The 25,280-nt window shown below is 36.5% G+C and overlaps 1 protein-coding gene across 1 annotated transcript in view; it reads left to right on the forward strand.

Moving 5' to 3' along the window:
- The first annotated feature begins 399 nt into the window (after positions 1-399).
- LOC145767168 (uncharacterized) overlaps positions 400-25,280 on the forward strand; it is a 46,725-nt gene continuing 21,844 nt past the window's right edge. Inside the window, exons 1-9 of the mRNA XM_082578941.1 lie at positions 400-444; positions 8,761-8,953; positions 9,314-9,419; positions 16,388-16,458; positions 16,725-16,803; positions 17,505-17,591; positions 19,457-19,561; positions 20,328-20,381; positions 24,816-24,977. Coding sequence (XP_082435067.1) covers positions 9,395-9,419; positions 16,388-16,458; positions 16,725-16,803; positions 17,505-17,591; positions 19,457-19,561; positions 20,328-20,381; positions 24,816-24,977 — 583 coding nt within the window. The 5' untranslated portion in view covers positions 400-444; positions 8,761-8,953; positions 9,314-9,394. The remainder of the gene's footprint in view (positions 445-8,760; positions 8,954-9,313; positions 9,420-16,387; positions 16,459-16,724; positions 16,804-17,504; positions 17,592-19,456; positions 19,562-20,327; positions 20,382-24,815; positions 24,978-25,280) is intronic.

Here is a 25,280-nt window from a genome sequence, read left to right on the forward strand (position 1 = left end):
GCCAAAAAAAGGCCAAGCGGCCAAACAAAAATTGTCCAGCCAAACACTTTTCAAAAAGGCCAAATTTCTGACATTTGGCCGTAAAAAGGCCAATCTGGCAACCCTGCCGAGCAGTAGCGTTGACAGGGTGTTCCAAGGGGTACTTTTGAACCCGAATTCGGATAAGTTTAGGGGCCTGAAAACATGAAGAAACCACAACATATTCTTTGGACAAATTTCTGTCAAGCAGAAAAGCACTTCATGATTTTGGAATTTGACAAAGAATTTTTAAACTGGCAACTCTGCTACTACACCACATTGAAAATACTCAACGTTGTTACGTTTTGCGACGTCACAAAACTGTCCTACACATCACTTCTGCAAACAGTAAAGCCAGAGCTAAGAGCTGCCAGCATTACAGCAGATTTTGTGTACAAAATGATACTAGTTTATTTGGCAACAAAGGTTGGTGAGTGCTACATGGATGGATTTAAATCAGACTATTTTTAGAAAAATGCAATTGTTGTTTTTAGAAAAATGTTTAGATAACTTTAGCAGTCCGTTTGTATTTTCATCGGTGTGGTAAACTAGGCTTAGTTTAATCCGTCTTTGAGATTTTCAGTTAATTAATGTCTCCTAATTATATAATATAAATTATTATAATTTTGAGTGCTCTGACCTCATTTAGAGTCAAAAACTGCAGATTTCTCACAACTGTTACTTTCAGCAAAACTTCTTAGCATCAACTACGTTTTTGATAAGGTACCGTATTGATGCTCTAGGTAGGAAAACCTTTTACAATAGATTTTTTACAGTCTAAACTAATTTGCCCTTTCCTGCTATTTTTTTCTGCTTTTATTCACCATTAGGTTACTTTCCTTTATCGTTCTCTGCATGTTTGAGCTAGCAATGAAAAATAAAATTGAATAGAATCATAGTAGGCTGGCCAGAAACTTCCAAAGTTAGTTTCACGGAACCTTAGATCAGGGTTACCATATTCAATTGATCGTTTCATTTTTTATGCGGCCGGAACAAACAAAAAGTACTACTAGCTACAGGGCCGGATTAAGGGTACTGTAGGCCTAAGGCTGTTTACTAGAGAAGGGCCTATTTTTGCAAACTAAGCTACAAAAAGTATGATACTAAAAATGCATAGCCTACATGAAAAATTGAAATTATTTACTGCAAAATAACATAAATATAACAGAAAATTGACTAATGATGACCAGTGGCGTGGCCATAATTTTTGAATGTTTTTTTTTGACGGCCGCTTGGCAAAGCCCGTCGGCGTGTTCGCCTAAGACGAGACCCAGCGATGGGGGGTTTGGGGGGCCTCCCCCAGAAAATTTTGAAATAGTACTTTGAATTTGGTGCATTCTGAGAGCATTTTCAACAAAAATGTGGGTATAAATATTCCTGTAAAATGGTGCTGTCCGGTGGCATAGCAAAAGGATAAGATCATGTTTTCTTCGGTATTTTCGGAAATAAAGCTAAGTCTCTATGTTTTCTTGTTGCTAATTCCTGGCTGAGATATTTAAATGTATGTTTGGTATTGGCAAAACTTGCTCTTTTAATGCAGTTTCGTTTAAAATCAGGCAAACTTTATCGACATAAAGAGACTGAAAGCATCGGCAGCTGTGGCCGAGTGGTTAGCGCGTTGGGCTCGCAGTCGAGAGCTTGCATGTTCGACTCCAGCCACCCGCACTTGCTGTTGTTTCTCTGGGCAAGAAACTTCACGATAATTGCCTCTACCCAGTGATCGATTTCGAGTAATGGGTCGTACCAAATTTAAGTCATAAGCAGAGTAGACAACCGGAAACAGACATTGCCGTCGGCTGCAGCGTGGGTCAGGTGTACGTCGGAAGGCGTACACCGATGCATAGCGCTCAAGTCCGCTTTCCCGTAATGCAGGATAAAGATAAACAAACAAACATTCTCAATATCGTGACGTCACACGCGTGTCAAAGGGGAGAGGATTGAAATCCCCAACCCCTCCCCCCTGGCTATGCCACTGGTGATGGCGCATAGGCCTAATTGGTTTGGGAAACAAACACAATTTTTATTGTCAAATTTGAAGCAGATCAGGGGTTATCAACCTTTTTTCCACTGCGACCCCCTCAGAGCAATCAATGTAGTCTCACGCCCACCCATAAAAGTATTCAACTAAAAGCATATTTAATCCAAAATTTAACCAAATTTGATTCTGCATCATTCTAAAGCATGAATTTCATACCGACATCCAGTTATGTTTAGTTTTGCCGTTCCAACGTGAACTCACGAAACGAAAAACGTTTTTTGCGATGTCATCACGGCTTTTATTACATTTCCTCCGATTGTTGTTTCCATTTTCTATCAAGCTTAGCTGGATAATAGGAGAAAAAATAATGAGAATAATCTACGTTTTCGCACTTTCACCGGTTGAATTTTTTGCAATCTTGTATGGATTTATTTAAATCAATTTCAGTGTGATGGTTGGTGCTGCATATTTTTAACTATTAAGTTTGTCAATGAGTGCTGCACCTGTTGCTAAAATAACTTTCAAACAAAATAGCCTACACTAATTTTTTTCAATGCCATTGAAAACGATACTGAGAAATCTATATTTTGCATAGGATTCTACATAATTTTTCTTTTTTGCCATAGCGTGGTTACTGGTTAGCTTTAGTCTGCACAAAACAACGTAGGATACAAGAACTTTGTGAAAAATATCGAATGCTTTCCTATAGTTAAAGCCTTTGCAACGTCTGAAAGCTTAAACGATATAATAACCTCAAGTAGAGGAATGGGAGATTGCGAAAAAAACATACTTTTTAATCTTTTCTGGCAAAAAAGAATTGAAGACAATACACTGGAATTTCAAGCGCCTCGCGAACCTCCGAAAAACGGCTCGCGACTCCCAGGCTGAAAAGCCCTGCTCTAAACTCAATTCTTTTTTTATAAAAGTGGCGCCTACGTAGTTTTGAAAATGGGCTCTTCATATGTATTGACTCAACTCAGTCATTTGTTTTTAAGCAAAAACTGTACTGTAGGCCTACTGGTATTGGATCTGTATCACTGTCAGCCTTACAAAAATTGAAGGCCAAATTTTTCCAGGGCCTAAGGTTATAGCTTTATTAGCCTAATGGTTAATCCGGCCCTGACTAGCTACAATAGTCGAAATGCCAGCACGTCAATGAACGGGAAAAGGTGAGAAAACCTTGAAAGGTGTAATACATGGTTGAATAGTATTTTATGCAGTGGGTATTTTTCTGTAGCTAGCACGGCCACGAAACCAACACCTCTTTCTAAATGCCCATTGTCAGGCATTGACAAGGTTGCCAGTTCCAATTAGACAAATTTTGCGGATAACGGTAGAGTTTACGATTAGAGGCTAGGGTTAAGATTATGGCCTGACAACCAGTGGCGTACCGTGACCACTTTGACAGGGTGTTCAGTGACGGCAAAGCAACAGCGGGGGGTCTGGGGGACCTCCCCCAGAAAATTTTTAAAATTAACATTGAATTTGGTGCGTTCAGAGAGCATTTTCAGCACAAATTCTGAACATGAACAGAACTGACAAAAATAATGTTGTCGGAATGGAGAAGAATACAAAATAGATATTTATTTGACAGCGCATTGAATGAAAGACTTAATAATATCAAACATTAAGTTGCATTTCTAAAGTCACATACTTCAGTTCACTTTTTATTTCCGACCATCAAAACGAACAATATTACTTGCCATAACACAGCAGGAGTCTGAAAAAACGCGAAAGTTAAAGCGTGCTCGAGATGGAAATGATTTACTTCATGCAAGGATTAGGCACGGTCACAACACCTTGAGAAATGTACAAGCGAATTAAAAACAAACAGGTGAAAGTTAAAACAAAAAACAATAGCAAAGCAGCTCGATAATAAACAAGAAAAGAAAGTCGATTGCTATGATGGTCGGCTGTACGTTTATCCGCCGTACTACTTAGTAAAAACGAAAATGTTTAACACCTCGACTACAGAAGAAAAATTCATCTATATTCTATAGCATAATTCAATTCTTCTTGTTTGTGCAATAAATTTTTGAATTACATCGTCGTAGAAAGCTTGCTTTTGCTTCAGTTCTAGCAAAAGTTGTTTCCAACGCTGATCACCTCAAACTCTAATCCAACAAGCTAAAACTTGCTATTGCCTGGGATTCCCCCAATGACGCGCCAAGGTGTGCAGATCAGCGAGTGCACACTCTGCACAGCCTGACTGACCTAAAACCATTGCTGTTTTCGCTGCCTTGTGACGTCATTTTTCTTAATTGTTTATTTTAAATAGCACTCGCCAAGCTGTCAGTGCACACCCAGCTTAAAGGTAATGACCGAAAAAAATTAAAGGCAATGACCTCAAACGTTGGAGTATTAAAATTAGAAGAGGACGAGTTTTGCAATTGAAAAGAAAGCAATCAGCATGCAGCAAGATGTTAGAATATCATGAAACTAAATAACATCGACAACCGATGGAAATTTTCTTTTTTTCTGGATTTCTTGGGGTGTGCAGTGCACACCTTGAACACCCTGAATATACGCCACTGCTGACAACCCTTCAAAGTGTGTAGGCTACCGATTCCTGAAAATGTAGACAATGCCTGATCGTCTTCGGGGGTTATCAGATGCGCAAGTTTTGTCCTTCAAACTGGTTTTGCTTCCCCGTTTCGGAAAATGTTTAGCAGTTGCAAGTTGTGATATCCTTGATTCCTTTGACTTCCTATTAATACGAATAAATACTATCTTCAATTGAATAAATATTATTTTTAATTAAAAACATTCTGCAACACTAACAATGGGTATTTAGAAGTAACCCCACAAAACAAACAGCAAAAAATATAACGAAAACAAACAGAAGCACGAACAGGTTGCATATATGCAGTGTTAGGCCTAAACAATAGCCCAATGCAAAGTGTTATGAATTAAATTTGCCAGTTCCAATATTTATGTGGATGAGCAGTCATCATAAAAGTAGGATGGAGAAAGAAAATCGGAAGAAACTCATCCTTAGCTAAAAGCCCGTTTTGATATTGCCTAGGAGAGCATGTTTTTGAGCTCTTTCTGTGGCCTGTCTGTACATCACCCAGTAGCCTACGACGATTGAGGTTCGAGTCTCGAGATTCAGTTTAAGTCATTGTTTCTTGTTCTGGTGGGTAGAATGGATGAGCTGGTAGATGAGATGATGATGTCCTGATGGTGTTGATGACGCTCTCATCCCTTTTTGTGATGATGACGTCTTGGTTATTGGCGTCTTTAATGCCAAATTCGAAAATTTTGGCGTCCATGTCGATAACAGTGTTGCCATCGACATTGACTGCAAAGGAAGGACAACCGAAAAATTAAATTTTTATACGAAACAAACGTTATTGAACAAATATTTGCATTTATACAAGCCATGACATATCAAATGCTATATTTTTTGCCAGAAACAATCTGATTTTGGTAAAGAGGTCACTTTATTCAACCACAGACATATACAACCAAGCAACCACACGGCATTTAACACAATCCATTAAAATTGAACATAAACTATAAGCTACAAACGTTTTCGGCCATACACACCAAGGATATCTAAAGAAGGGGATACGAAGGCTCAGAGCGATTGTTGATTCTCATGACATTAGAAGGGCGGTAGTTGGTACCGCGTTAAATATGCGGTTCTTTTTTAAATTGCAAGAAAGTTTTGTAGTGCAGCTGGTACACTCAGCTATGCAAGACAGTTAGCAATTGTTATGTAGAACATATTTAAAGAATACTTGTTTGAAAAGACAGTTGAAAGGTTACCAGTTAGCTGTTTTTTTTTGACAAAACCTTTGCAGTTGGCTAGGTATAAAGCAAGTATACGGATAGTTGAATTAACAAGTGATTATGAGCATTCATTGAATATCCATACCTGGTTGTAATAGTGCAATGCAGGTTGTCACATGGCCATGGTTGTCATAACAAAGTTTATGAAATTACTATATGTGCCAATTGCCATTTTACCATAAACAGAGATTATTTAAGATAAATAGAAGCCCTTCTATTGTCAGACGTAATAAAAGCCTTCATATCCCCTTCTCTAGATATCCCTGATACACACGTTAGCCCTTATCAAGTAACAAAAAACAAAAAAAATATAAAAAAATAACTGCTTATCATATCTACAATGAAAATGAATAACTGATCTAACCACTGATTGAATCGGTGTTTATCAATTCAATCAGTGTTTAGATCAGTTATTCATTTTCATTGTAGATATCATAAGAAGTTATTTTTTTGTTACTTGATAAGGGCTAACGTGTGTATGGCCGAAAACGTCTGTAGCTTATAGTTTATGTTCAATTTTAATGGATTATGTTAAATGCCGTGTGGTTGCTTGGTTGTATATGTCTGTGGTTGAAGAAACAATCTGCTTTAGCAACTCCTTGTTCGTAGAAAAATACCTTGCGCATCTCATGACAGCTTAGGTCTACGTTTACCTTAGGGATTTGACTGTCATTTCACAAAGTTTGTTCCTTTCCTTAGTCCACCGAGCTAAAACAAGAGACAACACTCGCTCCACAAACGCATTACTGACCGAAAGGAAAAATATGATGCTAACCAGCTTACAGAGCAATGAAAAAGATTCATCTCCTGTAAAGATATTCATCCATTTGTCCTCAGGTTCATAATTGCGGAACACATCACCTGGGAGCTGCTCGAGCAGGGTATTGACAGACAAGACTCATCGAACAACTCATCCTTTATTGCCATTGGCGGATCAGTTTGTTTCGCCAGACCTCTAACTTCCTCGTACTCAATTGTTTCATCTCTTAGCAGAGTGGAATTGATGTGCATTGAATGTTTCTCAAGTCGATACCACTTTTTGATACATTCAAAAAATAGAAGTTTTGTATACTATACACAGATAATTGATAGCAACTTGATGGGATTGAATTGCATAATTAATAAAAGATAACTACGTACATAAATTCCAACGTTTTCGACAAACTTTCGAATATTTGTTTTTTTTTTTAGATGAATTAGTTATTTTCCTGACGAGGGCAGAAAGTTTGCCGAAAACGTTTGAATTTATGCAAGTAGTTATCTTTTATTTTATGTATTGTTTTTGAATTATGCAATTCAATCCTATCAAGTTGCTATCAATTATCTGTCTATCTATGGTATTCAAAAATTATCTCTCTACCAAAGCTATAGAAGTTTTGTAATCGTTAAAGATAAAACAAAGTAAGGGCTCAAGTCAAAAAAAGACGTTTCTTAGAAAGAAATAAGGACAATAAATTTTTACAAGACATTGCCCTTCAAAACAAGGACAAATCTTAGAAATAAGGACGGTATGGCAACCTTATCTATAGGCTATACTGGACTGTTTTGGTGAATTGGAAGTTCTTTGTCAACTTAAATATCTTTGCAGTGTTGCGTAGGAAAAGGAGTTTGGGGAAACATTGATGTAAAATGTACATCTTAAGCCTATTCAGAATTTAGCTCATAGACTAACCGATAGCACAATTTTATTCGTATTGTTTATACTTGTATCGTAACTTAGGCTACTATTCTTGTAACAGACGACATAAAAGTTTTTCTCTGTCTCTTTGTAGTCTGCAAAGAATTGACTCAGGCTAACTGGCACTTTAACCTTTAATTTTTTGCGACTCATTCAATATCCACGCCGTATGGTCAACAGGGTACGGGATGGAATGGAAGACGTTTTTTCCATCTTCCATCCTGAGATTTTCTTCCATCTCCATTCCATCTTAGAAATCTTCCATTCCATGTCAGAAATCTCTTCCATCTTTCATTCCATCTTCATATTTTGTGATCTCCACGTTGAATATGTCACAAATAAACCTAAAAACCATAGCTTTCTGATTGGTCAATTCTGCCTATCGACAGTAGGTTTGACAAATACGCGTCAGGCAACAGTCCCGTTGGTTTAATACGAACCGAAAATCGAATTATTTCAGCAAGCAACGTAATATTTTGCACGTCTTGATAAAGCGTTAGAAAGTTGATGATGGAATTGAGATGGAATGATAGAAGATTGTCTTCCATCCCATTATCAAGATGTTCCATTCCTTTCCATCCTTGTCATTTTCCATCTTCCATCCCAAAATCTGTCTCCCATTCCATTCTATCTTCCATCCCATTACCCTGATGGTCAACACGATTCCTATCAAACTTGATACAGTGATTGGCTAGCCTAGATGAAAAAATAATCGTTATTAATTTAACTTTTGCTAATTAGCCTACTACAGACGAATGCAATTGGGGTATAATGTATTGTTTGACAACTTTGATTGCTGTTCTTGTACAAGAACAATAAAACATGTTTTGATATTGTTTAGTTTCTGAATCCTACCAACAGTTTTGTTCGAAACAAAACGTGGAGAACGTTTTTGGTTTTATTCTGGTTTGGTAGTAGGCAAGGGTTACATAAAACAAAAATTATTAGGCGTAATTAATTTCGATTTCAGAAACTTTGTAACACTGCAGCATATAAATTTGTAAATAAATCAAATATAGTTATTACTATCTGAAGCCTTTACAAATTGTTTCACCTAACGGATCATCAGAAGGTCTTATTCAAATAGAATAATATTGTAAAATAATAAATTTGTAAATATGTGTAAGTATGTTATTCGCTCTGAGGATGCGCATTGTGATTATTGCTCGAAAGTCGAAATGTCAGTGAAGCAATAAATCACTTATTTGTTTTTGCTTTCACTTTCATCAGATGAACGTTGCAAGTAGTACTAGAAACGATAATTTTCCTGATGAACACCCAAACTTTTCAGGATTCGAAGAAAGGAAGACCATATGAAACATGAAAAAACACAGTGAAGGATGATCTGGCTAAAAGGAATGTAAAAATTGAAGATACTAACGATAGAAAGAAATAGAGGAGTCGCTGCAGACAACTGGTCAACCTTGGTGTTTCGCGATGAAAACCAGTTTTTTTAAAGCAAAATGGAGAGAGTTATACTGCCTGTGTGATGCTTAATTTTTAATTGGCAACTCTTACATAATTATTATTCTTTATTTGACGTTCAATTAAACATGCTTTCTTGACACCTAGTATTGAAACCACGCTTAATTACCGTGACTTTCAAAGTGGCCGTACAAACATTCGTATTACTGCGATGGGATTTTGTCGTTTGCGAATTTATGTCTGTGCCCCTAAAAATTTTTATTATGGTGCTTTGTCGATCAAGTAGCCTAACTGTTTATATTTTTGGTAATATATTTATTTTGGTTGGACCATTGGGGATATTCTGCATGGAATATGCCATGTGTAACACTCTTGTCATGGAAAAAGATATTTTAAAAACTGTTTACCGTGTTTTGCAGACGTTGTTCATGCGTTAAAATAATAAGATAATATTTTTACACGAACTATTTGCTTTTGTGGGGACAAGTGCTGAAACGAAGATGGCGATAGAAGTATCACCAAAGAGTAAGAAAAGGATTTCTTTTAACTTCATTCATGCGTTTTTTTTTTGTTTTTTTTAGATTATGTTTGTTCATTTATTTTGTTATTTTTACAAAAACTATTAATTGATTACAAAAGATCAGCCATCCTACATTAGCAAAACTGCATAGCAGATAGCAATAGCATGGCAGATGAGTGGAGAAGGAGCACTTTGTTTCCAATTTTTAAAATGAAGAAAAGCATTCAAGAGTGTGGCAATTATCGTGGCATCAAACTCGCCTCGTATATGTTGAAGTTGTTGGAGAGAATATGACATCAGACCAGGGCCGGATTTATCAGTAGGCAGAGTAGGCAGTTGCCTAGGGTGGCAAATTATTGGGTGCGGCAAAATATACGAATATATTACATTGATAATACTGTACGTGAATATAATAATTCACAACAGATACGTATATAGCAATTAATAAATATGTTGTCACATCACACACATTTATAAACAGTGCGGCAAGTCATGTATGGCAAGTGGTAGCCACTTTAACAAGTCGAAATTCTGCCACTGAAATTGACTAGAATGCAACCGCCAACCAATCATAAGCTACGGTTTAAGTGACGTAAAAAATGGCGAAAAGAAGATCATAGAAAGCAAATTAAGTGATGGATTTTTTGTCAGCTGGTTGGCTTAGGGGTTAAGGTTAGGGCTAGAAAGTAGTCATTTCATTGACGCGTGTTCGATTCTCACCACTGCTATTGCTCTTTTTCTTCTGTAATTACCAAATAAAGTTCAAAACAAGCATTAACTCTCTGGATGAGTGCTAGAAGGGTCACAATTGGACGGTAGCCTCTTATAACACGTTCTGATTGGTTGGCGGTTGCATTGTAGTCAATTTCAGTGGCAGAATTTCGACTTGTTAAAGTGGCTACCATGGCAAGTCATCGCCCCTAGAGTACTTCACGCTTGATTGGTTTTCAACAATATTTGCTGCTTAGCGCTTCTTTTAGTTATCTGTCTCGCTTAGTATGGAAGAGTAGGTTTTGTCTGTGCAATTTTTATTAATCTTTGTTCGGTTTGTTTCAGTGTTAGCAAATTTAATGGAGCCTAGAAAAAATGTTTTTAGTCAATGTTTGGTTGATGGAAAAGTTGCAGTCTGTTTTGTGTAGGCTACTTGCCTTGATGCTTAAAGTATGTAAACCAATTGCAGTGCAGAGCGATCATTCTCTATTTTGAAGCTGATCAAGAATGCACGGCGGTCTACGTTGAAGCATGATCACATGAATGATCTCACATTTTTCAGCATTAACTCATCTTTACTTATTTCTACTGACTTTGAAGAAATTATTGATTTGTTTGTAAGAGAAAAAGCCTGCCGGAAGCGATTTTAAACAATTAGTTCATTATACAATGACATTCATTGATGTATTCAAATAAACAGTGCAAATAACTTTTTGTAAGGAATTGAAAATGTAAATCGTAGCGCACCATCAAAAAAATTTTTTTTTGGGGAGCGGCACTTTTCTTATCTGCCTTGGGCAGCACTTAGGCTAAATCCGGCTCTGCATCAGACACCTAGAAAAAGTTTCCATTTCACAACAGCAGTTTGGTTTCATGCCGGGAAGGAGCAAGTCAGATACAATTACAATATTTGCGCTGCGTCAGTTGATAGAGAAATAGAGAGATGAACAGGAAGATCTGCATTGTGTGTTTATCGACCTACAGAAGGCATATGATCTGGTGCCAAGACAGGAAATTTTGAACTGTTATCGAATGAAGGAAGAAGAGAAGAAAGTCCGTATGACTCAAGACACGCACTTAAGGAAGCAGGACGCGAGTAAAGTGTTGGGCAGGAACAGGGATTCATAGAATTACGGAATGACCAACTAGGCTACGTTATCTAACAAGTGGAGGGTAAAGTAAGTTATTCCTAGGTATTTTTTAAATTTTTAGAAGCAATTGTTAAAAGATTTCTTTGACGTTTTAACAGTGATCTTTTGAAACACTTCTTTTGTGCAAATTTAAACTTTAGGTTAGTTTTAAATAAACAAGCTTTGGGTGACCACTGCTTTAAAAATGTCAAGAAAGTATTTTGACATTTTTTTCTAAAAATTTAAAAAGTATCTGGTATTACTTTACCCTCCACTTCAGATAGCGTAGCCTCGTTAGTCATTCCGTAATTCCATGAATCCCTGGGCAGCAATCACTCAGAAATTTGAGGTAACGGTCGGGCTGCATCAAGGATCTGCACGTAGCCCATTTCTCTTTTCTGTTATTATGGATTGCTTGTTAGGAAACACCCAGGGAGAGGCACCGTGCTGTGTACAACGATAAAAGAGAAAGCGGATCAAATACGGTAGACTGGGATAGCAGCGATGGAGGATAGAGGGGTGAAAATAAGCACGCAAAAGACAGAATATCTCAAACTTCAGATGTCAACACAAGATTTTTTTACATTGACAGAAGATAATGATGAAGAAAATGCGACAGCAAACGAGGTGACATGGTGAAACAACGAAAAGAGTTTAAATATCTTAGTTCGACAGTCCATGAGAACGGAACAAGCAACAGACAGGTGACAAGAAAATGTCAGGTAGGATGGGAAACATGGAAAAAAGTAACAGAATTATGTGTGGCCGACAAGTGCCAGAAAAGCTGAAGGAAAAACTATAAAAATAATGGTAACGCCAGCGATGTCGTATGAGATGCAGGCGGTAGCCTTGACGAAGACACAGGAAGAGAATATGCAAGTGGGTAAATGAATATGCTGCAATGGTCTCTAGCGTTGACAAAGCAGGAACGAGTGAAAAATGAAATGAAAAAGGAAAGCGACAAAGAAGATGGAGAGACTGTGTGACAAGAAAATAGTGGGGTTGAAGGAAGAAGATGCTGCTGACGGTGTGATGTAGAGCAGGGCTTCCCAAAATTTTTTGCTCGCGACCCTTTTTAATCTCCTAAAATTTTCCGCGACCCCCTTTACGGTTAAAGAAATAAACAATGCAAAATATACGTTTGTGACAGGGTTGTCGGTATTTTACCCAACCCAAAAAAACCCGGGTGGTTTTTTTTGAAAAAACCCAGAGCATCATATTTGTCCCGTTTTTATTAGAAAATTTAAAAAATGAACAAAAACACTACAAGGCACTTAAAACAAACTTTAAATTAGGACTTAAGGATGTGATTGTGAAGTAAATTTCCAAGAATAAACTGAAAACGCAGTGGATATTGTACACAGTACACAAAAATCAAGTAATGCCACTGTTTGTATACTACATTAAAACTTATTTATGCAAGAAGGCCTTATAGTTAAACTGGTGAAAGTACTACTCTACTGTAGTCTGTATGATGTGAAATGCAATTTAGGAGGCTATTTACCAATTACAGATTCTGGATTCTAACGCATGGCTATTTCAGAGCATTTGTCTAAATGGCCATTGGCCACGCAATCGCTCAATTGCTCATCCATTACTATATATAATAGCCTATATAAATGATAAAAAATATTTAAACATGATGGCATAAATGCTCCTTGCCTTCAAATCTAAAGCAAATGATGCAATAATGTGATTTCTACCACGGTAGCATCAACTTGGTATAGAAATCAGTGGATGATGCAACATCCAACTTGATCTTGAAATTAATGGATGATGCAACATTCATGCAACAACAGCCCTAGTGCATTATTTTGTTGAGTTATGCAAGCATGTACTGTGAGTGAAAGGCACTTCATTTGTAAAAAGTAGTTTTGAGGTGAAATAAGCATGAATCTACCTTTTTTTGCATCTTTTTTAAAAAAAAACAATAAAACCCAAAAAAACCCGGGTTTTTCTCAACCCTGGTTTGTGATATATATTGAAAGGTTTAATTTGAACGAAAACTAAAAGCAAGTTTTCCGTACTCGAAGCCTACTATACTTTACTAGGCCTTGTAGCCTGCTGGACACAAAACCAAACAACAGTAAACACATTTATTCAGTGTGATGGGTGCGACTGCTCTCTGCGACAAAGCAAGTCTAGCCGTCGCTCGATGTTTGTCAATGCTGGTCTCAAGGCAGCTTCAATGTTATTTGCGCTGGAACGGTATTTTATCAACTTTGAAAACACTGACACGCACATATACGTGGAGACAAACGGCAGGAGTGCGGTTACTCCTAAGCCATATAGGCCTAATGGTGTATATTCCGGTCTAACATTAGGCTAAGCCAAAAAGTGTGAAACTTTTTTCCAGAAAATTCAAGCCACAACTTAGTTAAAAGATAGATCTGCAAATTTTTCTTAAGATTTGACAGAGAGGTAATCGGTACTTTGTTTTTGCATGATCCGCCCCGTTAGCTCAGTGGTTACGCGCCCAGCTCAAGATCACGCGGCGCAAGTTCGACTCTCTGGGTGTGCGCTTGAGCAACGCATTTCAGGACGGCTCTCCATTAAACGGCATCTAGTGAATGGAATAATTCTTCGGCAACAATCGGAAAACTTCACTCTGCCAATCTCGGTAACCGGCCCTGTGTCAAGAGCCTCTGCAAGTATGCGAAACTACCAGGAATAACCCATCAAGGCTTTGTCAGTCCGAGGATAAAGATTCAAAACCAACCAACCAAATGGGTTTTGGATCAAATTTAAAAGTATTGTCCAATTCTGGAAGAAAATACTTTTAAGCTCTTTCAACAGTCTTGAGAAGTGTCGATAACCAGAGAGGTTTAATATAACGTTTGATTCCATGCCATTGTTAGCCAAAAAACTTTTCAGTAAATGAGATTATTTCAAATAAATCATTTTGTTTCTAAGTGTTTAATTTTTTGATGAACGCTCCAACTTTAGGTTTCCATGTAAAAACATAAATGTTTTCTCCTTGGAAGGGCAAATTAAATTCGTACCCGTTTTTCAGGCAAACCTGACAAATAACATAATTTGAAAAGCCTTTCCAAAAACGTCTTTACAAACACGGTGGACAAAGGCTACACTTTTTCCGTTGGAAAATTCACGACTTAATTTTTTAACACTAATAATTTGTTAAAGCATTGGCTTTAGTTTTGAAATCCACATTTACAATGCATAAAAGAGGATTTTAAACTCCTATTCCATATTTCACTAGGCTATATAAATTTACAAAATACGGGTAGCCTATTGAGTGCACGACTCTTAATAGTTAATAACTTTCACAGCATTTTGCTGTGAGTGAAAGTGATAATAATAAAGTGATAATATGCAGTGCTTTGTGTAAAATTTGTATACTTTCTGCGACCCCCGAAGTTCGTTACGCGACCCCTCTGGGGGTCGCGACCCCCACTTTGGGAAGCCCTGATGTGGAGGACTGCAATTTGCACAGGCAACCCCACAAAAATAGGAATAAAACCAGAAGAAGTTGTTATATTTACATTTTCGTCGTATAAACCTTCCTGGCGCCGGTATCTGCGTCATAGCGTCTATTTCTTATAACAGAGCCATACTAGTGTGGTGGAGGCCAACATCAACACTTGAAGTATAAAGTCTTGCGGAGTGCTTTTGTTTCACTTGTTCCATCAGTGGTCCGCCTCATTAGCCATACTGACAGATTGGTTATCAAAGCTTTTTTATCTGAAATAGTATGGCCCTTGCGGATGCGCGTCTCGATTTTATCCGCTATAATTAGTCGCTTGAAGACTTGTAAAGCGAATGCTGCAGGAGGATAGGATCTATGGTGCGGGGGAAAAGAAGATAATAGGACTTCTTCGACACGAAGCTTAGTGGATTGAATACATGCACAGATAAAAAGTCGTCCAATAGTCGCAGATATTTACAGGCACATGCATTATGTCAGTATTATTTGTATCAAAGTGGAAGCGGAAACTCTGGCTTAAAACGTGCGCAGTTGCGCACATTACGTATCAGAGTTGAGCATGGTGTGGATTCGAAGTTTTATTTTTCACAAAAGTTTCAGAGTAAAGCGGATTCAGAGTTTGGTTCAGCGATTTTGCATTTTGGTTAGTAGAAGAAAAACAAGAAAAAAAGACCCCATAATTTTCATCTGGAGGTAATGCTTATTAGTATGCGCCACAAAAACATTTTGTGCTACTAAATTTGACAAAGATTTTTCCAACCTTGATCTATTTCGTGTCATACGCATTGGCTAGTAGAATATCACGTCAACTCATACTTTGATTTTGGAGTGGAGTGGATTCGGAGTAAAATGATGAAAAATTTTGGAGTCGGCTTGGAATAGAGTCTGGTTTCACGGAGTAGGAGTGGAGTTGGAGGCTCAAAAATCACACTCCGCTTAACACTGTAGCCTACCGTTTTACCGTAGCGTAAACTGGCGTGATCGTGGCAATGCTCAACGTGTCAACTCCGACGTCGCAGTCAGAGCCAACACCTTGTTTTCGTAAATTGTGCAAAAGGTATGTTTTCCCGTAATCACTCAAAATCTGTTCAAGATTATCTTTGAATATTTAAGCTTGGTGCAAAACGACAGGGTCCTTTATCTCAAACTTGAACCTAATCTTTAATTCGTATTTTAATTTTTGATCTATCTGATGACACTTCACTTTTTTGATTTCGTTTAATTCAATCTTCAATTTATAAAGTTTCTTATTGTCTCTAATAACGTTCGATTGCAAGTTACTGTAATTCGCATAAACCTGTCGTATTTCACAAATAATGAATGTTAAACCAAAATTGACCAGAACTTTTCTCTGAGCTCTGAGTGGTGCCATTTTGATGGCGTCCTACTTTGTTGCTTCTGGTGTTTAAGGTGAGATTTGTGTTTTAAATTAGCTGCATAATTGTGCGGGGCATGCGCTTTTCAAGAAGCAAGCAGTAAGACTATATTGACAGGTGAGGTGATGAAGCCATATAGTGTTTCATTAGTAGCTGTTAAAAAGAGATAAAGTCCTTATGTTTAGACATACTAATTTATTCTGCAATATCTAATGATTTTCGTCAAATTTGCTACGTATTTTACAGTAGCCTAAGTTTTGTGTTTAGCATTTGACTACATTTTACAGAGCTCTTTATTCACTTCTTTGCAGTGGTAGCGGGGATCGTGATAGCAACAGTAGTTCTTCTGGCTTTCATATTTGGGCTGACTGGACTAGTTAAGGTATGTGTATTGTGTTAGTGTAAGGATCAGATCTTGTATTGTACAATTTTAAGCAGCCTATAGAAAGCTTATGCTTTTGCTGGTAAACTCTACCACACATGTGTTTGGAATTTTTACTTTACTAAATTCTTTTGAAGAATCAACTTTTCAGCAGAGTGGAAAACACTTTGTCAATTGGAAAGCTGCTCCATAAAATAAAAAATTAACTGTTTTACAATTTATCCTGCCTAATAATTTCTGGAAATTGATGTCTACTTTTTTTATAGTCCGAACAAACCGAAGACACTGCTAGTACTTCTGCGCAAAAACAAGATCAGTTAACTAACGAATTCGACCAATATCGAGGTACTTTTTAACTTAAATAGGCGCAGTGTGTATACAAATATTAGATATGGCTCCAAAGGTCGTATGCAGAAGATGTTTTAAAACTGCTTGGTACTTCAAACAGAACTGTGTGCATACAGGATTTTGCTTTTAACTCCTTCTCGCCCGGCATCATAAAAAAAGAGGTAGATTTCCATTCAGTCGCTTTCAGGAAATGGAAGAATTTAGGTACACAAAATAAGTAGAAACTTCCTTCTGCCAATAGCGGGGACCAGGCTTGCATCAGCGGTACAAGTGTTTTACAAGAATACTAAATTGTCAGGATTATAATTCAGGAAAGACGTTTTCAACCCGAGAATAAAGATTCTCAGAATCAACCAATGATTAACAGCACAGCAATGATTTTTATTCATACAGTGATTGCTTAAAATAAGAAATACATGTAAAATACTTTCTCAGCAATGTTCATGTTAAAGCAAAAACCTGTAACACTAATTGGACAGCATGTACTACGATTCTACTGATCTTGGTTTTTCAAAGCTAGGCTATACCTTTTATAAAAAAAATACTGCTACTGCACTGCATTTGAAAATTGTTTGACTTCTGAACTGTTAATAGTTTCAAAGTGCAAAGCTATAGTAGCCTATCAAATAGCCGAATAGAAGTATTTTTTCAATTACAAATCACATGTTGTTTACTGATATTATTTGTTTGAAATGTAGACATTGTACAGAAAATACTGGATATTGAAAAGCAAGCGGTTGCAGACAAAGAAGAAATGTTGAATTTAACGCAAAAGATCAACGCAGGTTCAAAATATGATAACATGGATCTTAGACTGAAGTTGTTTTTTTTACTTGTTGCTTTCTTTTTGTGGTACCTCCGCTTTTATTTTTAAGTTTGCTGTTTCGCTGCTTGTTGTAGGCTATATCCAGAGGTGGGCAGTAACTAGTTACAAAAGTAACTAGTTACTGGAACTAGTTACTTATTGAGTAACTGTAACGGTAACTTCGTTACTATTTTCCAAAAGTAACGAAACGCAGTAACTAGTTCCTATTTTAGCACTTTTTCAACAGTTACAGTTACAAGTTACTTTTGTATTAAAATTTCTGTTTCTAATTGCCGTCCATTTCTCTGCACATGTTTGTGTCATGCTTTATGCGTGTTTGCGCGCAATAATGCATTCTTCTCGCAGCTGTATCGGACTCGGAGCAGCACTGCCCATGCGCGGCGCTCTTGTTTTGTGATCTTATGGAGCAGGATTGCCATATTGGCAAATTCATCGCCAAAATCCAGAAATCTGGCGATTTTTTAAGACGTTTGGCTTCATATTTATGGTTTGGCGATTTGGCTCTTTTTTAGCGCTTTTTGAGAACTGATTTGGCTAAATTAATTGCTTTTGGTGATTGATCAATATGTGACTTTCTATGCAATGTTTAGCAAAAATGTTTGGCAACACTTGATAGCTCAGTTCATGCTTGTCGTATAGCTGCCAGAGGTGTACAGGAGCCGTAGTTTTGGAGTATTTAGGACCCGAAGTCTCGGTGTTACGTTCACTATTCGCAACTTTATTACATCATTGTTTTCTCGATTCAAAATCGGAAGTCGATGTCTAAGTAACTTGAGTCATAGCAGGGAAAACAAATTATTTCCTTTGTTTCGAGCATTTAAAGAGAATATAGTTTCTGGAGAGAGTTTGCTTTTTTGTACCAAAGACAGGCAAAACACAACAATACCACAGGGTTGAGCATGACAACAATATATTTTACATATTTACAAGTAGTTTAACAGTCAAACGTTTTCGGCTTAACTTAAGCCCTCATCAGGAATGTGAAAATATGTATAAATTACAATAAATTTAAACTTTTTGAAAGTAACTATAACTAACTGACTATAAGCATCAAGAAACACGCAACGATTATAAGCAATAGTGTGGAAAACAGACAGACGGAAAACAAATTACATTAGGAAAAGGCAACTGCGTAACTAGAAAAGAATTTGCACCACAGGGTGTGTGATACATCTAATAAATGTTGAGGAGAATGGATGCGCCTCCCGCAAATAATTGTTTGTTTAAATTTGGATTACAGCGTTTATGTTGAGATTTATGAGTAACTGAAAGTAACTAGTAACTGTAACTAGTAACTGTAACTAGTAACTGTAACTATAGTAACTGTAACTAGTTACATTTTTGAAATCGGTAACTGTAACGGTAACTCAGTTACTATTTTGGCCAAGTAACTGTAACTGTAACTCAGTTACTTTTGAAAGTAACTTTGCCCACCTCTGGCTATATCTCGTCCATAAAAGCGATTTTCTAACTAACACCACCTCTGTTTACTGACCAATATTGTTTGTTTGTCACGTTTGTTATAAAAATAGGCCTATCTATTTACTAATCGTAAAAAACAATTTACAATTACTTAACTACGTGAAAAAAACATTAAAAATAAATAAAATGAATATTTTTGTTCATTGCGACGGCGTACATTAACTTTCATCTTCAAATGTAATATAGCGTTGATTATAGTCCAGTTAAACATATTCTTATACAGAATGTCACTACCAATAGGCGTATTGCTATACAGTATTTTGTGGTTAAATTACAAACTTTTGAATTTAAATACAAGCCATCATCACTAATGCGATTACTTTTGAGAACCTCCTCTTTCAGAATTTGAGATAGTGAGTGCTCTCAATGCCGAATTAAGAAGCAACATGTCGCTTCTCGAAGAGGAAAACTTGGCCCTACAAAACGATTTAGAGTTGCTACAAAATGGTAAGAATTTTCCTCGGTATTTTACATCCGTAGTTCTTTTCGTCTTGCTGTCTTCAGTAGCTTGTTGGGAGCTTGTTTTGAGCTTCCAGCCCGACCGACAAATTGTGCAAACCATGAGATGCTGCTCTGAAAAGAACTCTGTCAAAGTTAACGCTGAGTGAAGTGAGAAAGTATTTGATTTTGCGTTTCCCATCCTTCTTTCGTATAAGTGTTTGTAAAGAGCTATTTTTGAAAAGATTAAGTAGGCCTATATGTGGCTTTGGGAATTAGTAATTATATGATGACTTAAAAGCTTAATTGTTATAATTAATTTAATATTAAAAACTATATTGCTTTAATTGTTATAAAAACATTATTCTTAAAATCTAGCAAAGCTTCTATATTTGAAACTTTTACACACAGCGTTGCGTTTTACTGTTACTATTTTGGAAGGTAGAAAGAATTTTTATTGAAACTTTTTTTCAAGAAATTACTAAACTGCTAAAAGCCACTGTTTTTATGAAAATTGTCCAAAACATGAAGTTTATTACATTGGTTTTTAACTGAAGTCACCGACTCTTTGCCTGCGCACCCCTAAACGTTTATACTGATTAATTGCCTAAGTAATTACAAAATTAATCTTAAATTCATGAATTTTATTGCCTAATCTTCGTTAATTTTTTTTTTCGTAAATCAACGTGGAAATCTTAAAATTTTCTAAAGACCCCAAAGGGTCCGTAAATCGGACCACTGAGCTTTAGTATTTTTACATATTTTGTCATTGCAGACACTAACGTCGCATTTGTTGATGTAAACCAAGACGTGGAATTATTACGAGAAGGTAAGATGTGTATGAAACAACATTAACCAAACGTTATTTTGTGATAGTAAGATGTGTCATAATCTTTTTAACCACAGTTACAAACATTATTAAGCTTAAAGCTTGGATTTGGAGAAGTGTTGCCAAGGGTCGACATCGGGGTGTATTGATAACCTCTTTATGATGCTCTGGAATTGTGGATTATCAGTATTTTATTTTTCATTCTAAATCGCTATCTTTTTAGGAACAGCTCACTCGATGACTACATAACTATTTTTAGTTGTCGATTGTGTTGTATTTGTGATCGCAGTGTAGCCTACTGCATAGTGTCGCTATAATAGGAGACAATAATAGGAGAAAAAGAAAACATAAGTATATATATTACTGTATTTTATTAATATTTATTATTATATGTTATTATTACTTTTCAATCCAAAATCAGTTATTTGCTCGAACTACATTGTACGGTAGAAATGAGTCGGCTATCGCTGTTTTGTTTTTGTTTTTTCTGTTGCAATGGCATGCAGAAGTTATCGTGCTACATTTTTTAAGACAAACGGGTTTAACCCTCTGTCTACCGTGGGGTCCATTGGACCCCAAAACAAATTTCGCTCTGCAATTTCTCAGGACATATAGCAGATGCAATATTGATATGCCTTGACTTTTCACAGCTTTGCTTGATCGTTAGGACAATATATTAATTATTGATCTCAAACAAAATTTGGTAGCATAGAAAAAAATAATAGCATCTTGTACCATGGGGTCCGACGGACCCCAAGCCTGCTGCATTCGAAGTAATCTTGTATTACAACAGCACTAAAAAAGGAGTCGACACTGTTGGCAAAATTTTTAGGAAATACACTTCCAAAAAAATGACGAGAAGATGGCCGATAGCTATATTTTACAGTACAATATGATCGATGTCACTGCTGTCAATGCTTTTGTGATATGGCATCAATATTGCAAGGTGAAAATAGCAGCACAACATAGAAGCATGTATGCATGAAAGAGAAGAACATTTTAGATCCAACCAGCAAAAGAGCTTGCTGGATTACCAACTTCGACTTCAATATCAATAAGACATCTAAATCCGCAACAAAATAAAAGAAACAGCTGTTGAAGATCAGGCGCCAAAATCAAAGAAGGCTAGATGCTATCCTTGCGAAAGACACAAAGACCAAAAATGCAGACAATTCTGTACTACTTGCAAAATCAACGTTTGCCAAGAACATTCGCAATTCATTTGCAATGAATGCGATAACAAGTTATATAAACTCACAATATTTCTCGTGAACTAATATGTAGGCCTAATATGCGTTTTTTTAGCCAAATCTCTCAATAGTTTACCATTGCTCAAGAAAAGACCAATTTCGCATCAGTTTAGTTTGTGCTTGGGCTACTGTATGACTTCTTTGTTAAATTTCGAGTATTTTTGGTTTTTCTACAGTGTTTATAAGTTATGATTTTTGTAGTCTGTTACGTCCTTTCCTATTGATCTTTAATTTCATCATCGGAGCTGATTTTTTTTGTCCAAAACAAATACTTTGAAATTTGGGGTCCAATGGACCCCAACGGTAAAACTTGCATATTTTTTTTCGGTAGATAGAGGGTTAAACCCTCACGCTTGTAAATTATAGTCTGTAACGTGCGATCTGTTTCTCAGCACCACAATCAACGCAGAGAAAATATTTTTATTTTACATTTGTACTGGAGCTACAAGCTCCGAGTTTTATGTAGAGACAGTGCCATACAATTTACATAGGGGTGATCAGGGACCAGTGGGACGAAATAGCTTTTTCTGTAACTCGAATAACTTGCAAACAATGTGTAGTTTGTGTACCTAACACATTTTTCATAAAGTTCCACATTTTGCTCACATCTTCAAAACATTTCAAAAAAATTTTGATGTTTATTTTCAAGTTTAAAATGCCGCACTAAAGTGTCCCACTGGTGCTTAACTTAAAGGAGCAGTGAGATACTTTAAAAGTGCATTTTATGCAACAAGAAACTAGTTGCAAATAAAAAAAAACAGAGATTTACGTTGCTTTCATGCATGCCTTTATATATTACAAGGGATTTGTTTCGACACGTTACATGAAAGAAATGTTGAAATAAGCAATTGTATTGGATTGACTCATCAAAACTCTCAAACTTACAAAACAAACACTACGGAAAACAAAATAGAATACACAATGGAGTTTTTTAAATGTACCATGACTTTTTTGAAAAAGAATTTGTCAACACCATCATAGTGTGTTATATGTTGTATATGTAATTAATTATGTATACTCTTATACTGTCCTGCAGGTCCTTGAACAAAATGTCCCACTGGTGCATGATTCCCATTATGAAATGTTTTTGCCTCTAAGTCCACAACTTGAAAAAAATTAACTCTGCAGTTTTTGCTTAATGGAAGTACAAGGTATCAGGATTAACTCAACCTAAAAAGTACTTCCTATTACGTCAATGTTAAGTAAAAACACAAAAGAAATCTGATCACTCCTGTCTACAACAAGTACCTTAAGTCCTTTAAATCCTTTAGGTAAATATCCTTTTTTTAATGTCATGCTTAAACTGCAAAAAAATTTGTCATCAAACTGCGTTTAATGAGATTGATCAATATCTCGCTTTCACACGCATAATTTCAGTCATTTACATTCACCACGGTTAAAGAAAATGGTAGTGTCCCACTGGTCACCGACCTCCCCTACACTGGCTTATACGCGCAACACGCATGCTCTAAGAGTCTAATCGACGTATTGATGGCATAATGAAAGGTAAAATAGAAATCTCAATAGAAGAAAGAACTTCATTGAATAATATCAAAGAAAGAAATGAAAATGATAAATATTGCAAAAACAAGCAAAACAAAGTAACCTTATCGGGTTTAACATAATGTATTACACACAAAACAAAATATACAACATAATAACTCAAACGTTTTCGACACGTACCTGTGTCCTCATCAGGAATTAAATTTGCAATATACATAAAAGGAAAAATTGTATGATAAATTTGACTTTACACTATAACTGTAACTGTAACGACACTCTGGACTAAAAAGCACAAACTGAACATACAAGAATGATTACGAATAAACTATACGGTGGGAAATAGATCACATGAGGTGCATAACTACAGGCATTGGACAAACAATTGGAACACACACAAAAGGAACGATGAGCCACAGGCGAATAATTGCCGGTTGAGAGATGGATTGTTACGTTTGATTCTTAAAGCTTCCATGATCTTAGTCTAAAAATCAGATCTGCCGCGAGAGATGATTTTGAATTGGTCAACCGAAACATTGTCAGTGTACGTTTTACATGCAAACTTTCTCCCAAAGCTTTATATTGCAAAAACATTTGCAGAAGTGTTATACCATATGTAATAATGTGGAAGTTGAAGACAAAGATGTGTAGAAGAGAGAAGTAGGCTAGCTTGTCTGTATCAGAAAAAAACACCAGTTAGCTGCTTCATTCCTCTTCGATTCTGACTGCGAAACATACTTTGCAACTCATTTGTGTTTTAGATCAATTTTTAGTCAAATGGCGTATTCTTTCTATGGTCTATCTTGTCACCATCGCAGTTTGATGTGTCTCTGACTCTACGCTGAAAGGCTACTTAAACAGCCATTTTATGGTATCAACATCCAAGACACACAGTTCTTCTGCTCCATTTCTCGGATAGGAGATAATGTAATTGTGGATGATATGGTCTCTCAAATGGTTCGCGATTGAGCGGAAAATCCAGACGCCCTTGCGAAGACTGTTCTCGGTTAAGGGAAAACGAGTGTTATGGACGAAGCAGCAAACCTCTGTTGTATCGGATTTTTATTTCAATGCTTGACAGCTTCATTAAGCAAAAGTTGAAAGGCTGGCACAAATGGTTGTCTTGATTTCAGCGACGAGATTGTTCGTTTGTGGGAGCAAAGAGTTAGAGTGAAAAGATGAATTAGTTCCAAAGCTGGTTTGATCCAAAAAGTGGTTTCTTTGCGACGAAGCTCAGCTGGTCGGATGCCAGTGAAAATAGAGATTGTCCAATAGGGTGGAACGCGTTTATCCCGTTACTGTTCGCCAGAGTTTATTATTTTCTTTTTTTGAAATGTGCTCTTCTCGTGCACTTTATAACTAACTACCCCGCATTTCGAGATTTGACTTGAGATAATTAATACTTGGGCCATTAAATGGCAATCTTGCTCTGTATTGATACAGCACGTGAGTTTGCTAAATTCACTATTAGGCCTGCAATTTATTCATATTTCTAGAAATATCAAAACAATCAATCCAGGCACCGGGTTGAAAATTATTGTTGATTATTGGGAATTTTTCGATATCTTATGCCCTAATCCTAACGTGAAAAAGAATCAAACGTAAAACAAACCAAGATTCGAATTTTTAAATAAAAATAAGCACCTGCAGCCTTATGTAAAATTTGTTGTTGTTTAATGCTCAGTTGTTGACGGCTTTGACTTTTCTGATGGCAATATCACGATTTCTTCCAACGCCAACGATGCATCAGACTGTTCTAATTCTCAAAACACAGTCACCATCCTGAAGTACGTATACGTAAATAACACAGAAGAAATCGATGCATTGCAAGAGGAATTAAGAAAAAGTAAGTATGAAACTATGTACATTTTCATTTACATGAACAAGTATTCATTCTTTGGAAGCTCTCCTGGTTGTATTATTGTAACAAATTTGAAGCATTTGGGGAAGACCTAGATATAGCCTGCAAAATGACGTTTCCATTTATACTGTAGTTTATAGCCTACTGCGGTTAAAATATTGTCCGTGAGTTATTATATCTACCTGGTTTTGGTGAATGAAGAATTATTGTTGAATTGTTACTCAAAATTACAATTCTTGGTTGAGTTTACTGATGCCTAGTTTTGCGATTTCTTTCCAGAACTATGCA

The sequence above is a fragment of the Aplidium turbinatum genome, chromosome 3, assembly GCF_918807975.1.
Source record: "Aplidium turbinatum chromosome 3, kaAplTurb1.1, whole genome shotgun sequence".
Taxonomy (NCBI): Eukaryota; Metazoa; Chordata; class Ascidiacea; order Aplousobranchia; family Polyclinidae; genus Aplidium; species Aplidium turbinatum.